The sequence below is a fragment of the Epinephelus moara genome, chromosome 4, assembly GCF_006386435.1.
Source record: "Epinephelus moara isolate mb chromosome 4, YSFRI_EMoa_1.0, whole genome shotgun sequence".
Lineage (NCBI taxonomy): Eukaryota > Metazoa > Chordata > Actinopteri > Perciformes > Serranidae > Epinephelus > Epinephelus moara.
In genome coordinates, this window is record NC_065509.1 from 21,039,444 (window position 1) to 21,045,443 (window position 6,000).

The window sequence follows — 6,000 nt, forward strand, 5'->3', positions numbered from 1 at the left end:
CCTCCACCGTCCTTTCCACCTCCCAGTGACAAAGTCAGCTCACACACATGTAGTCAGAACCATGTCACTGTAAAAATGTCACGAAATGTGCACTGTTACATATCTTTAATTCCAACATATTCTTTTGGAGACTGGGCTGAACATACATGCAAGCTCATCCAAAAGCAGATGTTTGCACACACACACAGTTTAGTGCACACCTACCTTGAGGCTGGTCAGAGTGACCATCCTAAGGTCGAAGTCAGTCATTATACAGTAGAGCTCCTGCATGCGGAGCAGACCGATGTGCCACACCTGACTGCCAAACAGTCACCTTAAACCAAAGGCCACTGCTCAATAGTAAGATGTGGCTTGACCTGAATTATCATCACCGTTCTCCCTCTCTCCTGTTGTGGTTTATAGTCTCTCCTTACTCTGTTGACCCCCCTCCCTCTCCACCTGGTATTCAGCGGGCAACCAGACATTCTTGACATTTTGCAAAGGTTGAAAGACAAAGAACCTTTGTCTCCTAATAAGGCCGCGCTCTGCACCCCAACTGAATGAGAATACTGGGGTAGAGAAGGCGGTGTGTGTGAGGAGGTGTGCATGTAGGGTGGTGTGTTTGTGTGGGATGGCGGAGGGGGGCGGTGTATATAGGGATACAGACGGGAGTGAGAAAATGCAAATGAGAATTGAGAATGGGTGGGTAGGACAGGAAAAGGAAAGTTTCAGGCAGGAAGAGACATGAAGGCGTGTGTGTGTGTTTGTGTGTGTGTGCATACAGGTAAGAGGTGTGGGAGGAGGAGGTTTGGGACTGAGAGACAAGAAAAAATGAAGATTGTTATGATCAATCCCCTATCTGTAGGTTGGTAACAGTTAGGTTTCAGAGGCTAATGTAAGCTATTGCTGTGAGAAACACGGCGGCGCGCCCTGATGCTTCGCCCGCAGTCACACAGACAGACACGGATGTTCTACAAGAGAGCGATATTCTCCATCACTGCAGGAGCTTGAAGCGGAACTCAAAACACCCAAGGTCCTTCTGGTCTCTTCTCATCTCTCTCTCTCATCCATCACACCCCTCAGCTCTACCTCTCGCCTCCCTCACCGCCTCCCTCAATCTCTCTTGCACCTTATTCCTCCGCAGTTCTCTCTGAAAAACTTGCTCCCAAACAGCTGAAGCGAGAGAAAAATAGTGTTTCCAGCAAGTGAAAGCAAGGACAGAGGTGCGATGAAACGGAGAGGTTTAAACAGTTAGAGCTCGCCACCCGGTCAGGCACCTTCCAACCTTTGGTTTAGTGACTTCTTGTTTTTCCACTCTGCCAGTGTCACTTTGAGTTATCTCTACCGTATTCCTTCCACTTACCATACAGCTGTGGCCCCGTGTTATGCAATGTCCCTGCATTGTCTCTTTCGCAGTTTTTCAAGGCGCTGCAATTTTGCGAAGGCACAGAGTTAAAAGTGAGAACACAATAGTTTTTTCTCCGTGTTTTGTCTCAACATTACATAAGCAAAAGGTAAAAATATCTGGACCTGTCTTTTAAAGCAGATGGTGTGGTTATGACATCAGGCTCGTTAAAGGCAGCTGTAACTAGGAAAAGCCAAGGGTTGTTGTGAAGTGCACTGCCTTAAATCCAGCTCCCCCTGCTAACAAGGAGAACAAATGTTCAGTGTGTGTGAAAACCTTTAAATTCTCCTCTCATAGTCTCTTGTCTTTCTCTATATTAATCTCTCTCTTTCTGTGTGGGTACTCTGTCACTCACTGGAATGTGGGCAGATATGGGATCATATTCAGACTTCCAGATTCATTCTGCAAGCGACTCAGGAGCCAATATTAGCCACGCGGTCGTTGTTTTACCCATGAGCCCGTTGCCTTGGAAACGTTGCATAAGAGGGAGTGGGAAAGCGGGATGCCCCTTGCTGATTGGGAGACAAGGTGGCAGATCTCTCTTCCTCTCTTCTCGTCTTCCCTTTATCTTCCCTCTTGCATCTTGTTTCTTTTCCCTGCGCTCAACACTTGCTCTAACTGTATGTGTCAAAACACTGGAACTCCAACTGTCCCCTCGTGCCACGTGTTGCATCAGCTCACCACCCAGCTCCTCCAAATAAAGCTCCGCAGTCAAAAACAGCATATCTATTACAGTTAGTCTCCAACTTAGTCAGAGCTCCTGTTGGAACAGTGATTTATGGCCCAATTAGACGTGTTTGTCCACGTGGCGCTCACACACAAGCACCTGCGTACACATTTGAACACACACGCCGCTCCATGAGCGGTGTTGTGTGTCATCCTTGGCTGTGGGAGGCCTTGGCTGGAGTCAGGGAGGATAGTGCTTTGTTGAATCCACCGAGACCTCATGTTCAAGACTGCATGACTTGGCCTTCCATGGCTTCCATACAAGCAAGGCCATGCTGTGTCTACATACCAGGAGGGTGAGAGAGACAAAGGAATGGTGAGGGAGGACGGCGAGTGAGGAAAAGGATGGCCTTGGCTCCGGAGACAAGACAATTTATCTTCTGTATCCTCACTGGCTCTTTTCCCGCTTTGTAAAGGAGAAAGAGAAACAGGACCAGACTAGACACTTAAAACTTAATATAGTCATGTAGTCGGCAGGGCTGCAGTATATTCAGAAATGTCCAAACAACAAAACAGCAAACTATCTGCCATACCTGTGAAGGCAAACCAGAGACGTGATCAGTGATCTGAACAAATCAGGGCTGCTGTAGGTTGCACACTTTCCGATGGAATAACCTCAAATTGAGTTTCTTGTGTAATTAGCATTTTTTTTTTTTTCCAGTATGTAGCAAGCCAAGAAAAAGAGCAGGGTGGGCAGCCCCTGTGTGAGGGAGCTGTCTTAATCCATGTGTTTAGCAAGCACCATCTGCTGCTTTTATTCAGATGGGAGTAGAAATATTTGGTTGATTAGGAGAGGATCTGTGTAGGATACCCGCACCGTTAGCGCTGGTTACGAGGGACACACATGCTCGATTCTGTCAACTGGTGTCTTGGAAGGCAAAACAGAAAACAGACACACAGACATCAACATGCCAGTGCTCAGATGAGTACACATGTGCATATGGATGGTGATGTGTAACACGCTTAACACATGACAGTAGCGTTGAAAACACTGTAATGCTGTAGAGAGAGGCAGATTTGAAAGAACGCAAACACATGCAGACAGACAAATCAGAAATTTCTGCTGTCAGGAAATGATTGAAAGAGCTTTCACACCTGCCCTGTTTGGTTCAGTTCAATCGAATTCAAATTCGTTTGCCCCCTAAGTACGGCTCATTTGGGCAGGTGTGAACAAAGCAATCACACTCGGGTGCGCACCAAAACAACCGGACTGAGACCTTCTTGAAGAGGTGGTCTCGACCTGATTACAAACGAACTCTGGTGCGATTCATTTGTGGTGAGAACGTGTTCCGACCTCGATCCGAACCAACTGCAGTCACATGACACATTGTTTGGGTTAAACATGAGCATGTTACAGTCCTGGAGGATTATTAATGTACACCTCCTCCTGTACTGCCTTAATATGCACATTCAGCACATCCAATGCATCAAAACATTGTTTTCTAGTTGGAGCCGCGCCTCGTTTTCAAACTGTATGGTTTGACTAAAATGAACAATGACAGCAATATAGTCCACGATGACCAGCGCTAAAATCAACCTGCGTAGTTGTCCCTCCATTGTGACATTAGAAAGTGTTGCATTTATCTTGCAAGTGTACTCTTCTTCAACGTTTTGTTTACTTCCTGGATTTTTCCCACTTTGAAATTTTGACCAATCAAGAGCAGCTTTCTCACTCAAGGCATTTTATCTGGTCCGCTTGTAAATGCTGCCGTGAGAACACGAACCAACTCAAAATTAGTCACTGATTGAGACCAAAGCAAGCGAACTCTAGGTCTGACAGCACTCTAAGAAATAAAAAATGCTCAAAAATATGACCTATGTTTAGAAAATGTTAAGGTTAATTTGTGAGTTGTTTCTTTCTATTAAAAGATTCAGATCTATAGAGAATGTAAGATGCAGATGATTGTAAGCCTGAGTCTGGCTTCAGTTTGAGTTTAGCTCAAGTTCCTTGCTGGTTACATGCTCATGTAATTAAAGTACCCTATTCTTTTAGAAACTTAAATAATATTAGGCTTAGTCCACACATACACAGGTATTTTTTATAAGGTGGTTTTTGTCTGTGTTTTGGACTTAAGACAATGTGTAAACTGCAATTCAAGTAACTGAAAATGGTCCTTTTCTCAAACTCCATCCACGGGCAGAAACTCAGTTTTCAGTGTTGCCGTGTAGACCGTTTGTACCATCAGAGTGTGTGCCATTATCAATCTTGTGAGGCGTCACAAATGAGGCAACATTTCCAGTGCGGACGTTGCCAGAACAGAACTAACTCTGATCTTGCTAGCAGGACTTTTTACTAGGGCTGCCTAATGAATGGTAAGTCGTAAAATGTGTCACAATACACCGTTATGAATAGAGCATTGTGGTGCTACAGAGATGCCCTGGCCTACAAATCATATGGAAATGTAAGGGAACATGCTTGTCTGGTACAGACCCCAGCAAAAATCATATCATCATTTTTATTTTTTTTATTTTTTGGTGAAAATGAAACTCAAAAATGACCAATCCTACTAAAATTGCGACTCACATCTCAGTCACAGTATCTGTCAAAATATCATGTTTATACATAAATGTAGAGTTGCTCCATTATACTGAGAAACAGAGGCGTTGGAATGCGCTACAGAGGTCACTGCTGCATAATGTAGCCTTCAGTAATAGCTTTTTTCTGGCTGATGAATGGCCAACATCCTCTTGTTCTTTGGGTGATTGGGTTATGTCGCCACCTGTTGGTGTGGCATGCTCTTGACGGTGCTTCAATTTGTGTTTTTGTGTTTCCATTTGGACAGAATTTTTTTAAACAGTGGTTGTGTGAAAGGGATTTATTTTATTTTTTTTACAATGAAATTTTAAAGTTTTTAAAAAGACCTGTGTATGTGTGACCTTACCTTACATAACCCTGTTGTTTTTCTGTCTCCAGGTGCTGATCTCGGTGGTCTGATGGACCTGGAGTCTCTGTACCGCGGCGTGGAGCAGAGTATCAACCACACAAGAGCGGGCCGAATGCGCAGACAGAGCCTGGATCGGGCCTACAACATCGAGGTGCTGCTGGGCGTCGACGACTCGGTGGTCCAGTTTCATGGGAAGGAGCATGTCCAGAAGTACCTGCTAACACTCATGAACATTGTAAGTGATGGTGGCAGTTAGATACACACACTGACACAAACACACACACACACACACACACACACACACAGATCATGTGTCATTGAATTAGGCATCTGTTGTGTGACTTGCTGACATTTAAGGTTATTTTAGAAGCTGAAATCTCAGGGATCACATCAACAGTGGTGGAAAGTAACTTAGTGCATTCACTCAAGTGCTGTACTTAAGTACAGATTTGAGGTACTTGTACTTTATTTGAGTATTTCCCTTCTATACAACTTCTACTCCACCACGTCTCAGAGGCAAATATTGCACTTTTCACTCCACTTAAATGATCTGACATATTTAGTTATTAATTACATCTTTTTATACTGTTTATGACCAATGAAAATAAATTTTAAAAAATGCATCATCACGGGACAACGATGCCACAAACATATGATGATCTCATAGCATAGTTATGTTTATTAGTTTATTTAACAGGGGTCATGCACAACACAACTGTTGAGCCAGAGTTAGTCATGGGTACACAGCCATTTGACCCTTTGCTAATTCCCAAATGCAGTTTGGCCAATCATAATGTAGCATCAGGCCTGCTCAGACCAGGGTCCGAGATTTCAGATTTCCTTCATTTTCAGGCAGGTTTTGTGGATTTGGAGCTAAATGTTGTGCCTGGGGCACGTTGTGTATTAATGATACTCATTACCTTGAGAGGTTGGAAAAAAATATATGTGTCTTCCCTGTTCCAAAACCAAAATCAAACCCTGAAAAGTGTAGGGTTAGCTAGCTAG

The 6,000-nt window shown here is 44.0% G+C and overlaps 1 protein-coding gene across 1 annotated transcript in view; it reads left to right on the forward strand.

The window, feature by feature from the left end:
- Positions 1-6,000, forward strand: part of LOC126389150 (A disintegrin and metalloproteinase with thrombospondin motifs 2-like) — a 155,675-nt gene that overhangs the window by 112,885 nt on the left and 36,790 nt on the right. The window contains exon 4 of the mRNA XM_050042658.1: positions 5,025-5,230. Coding sequence (XP_049898615.1) covers positions 5,025-5,230 — 206 coding nt within the window. The remainder of the gene's footprint in view (positions 1-5,024; positions 5,231-6,000) is intronic.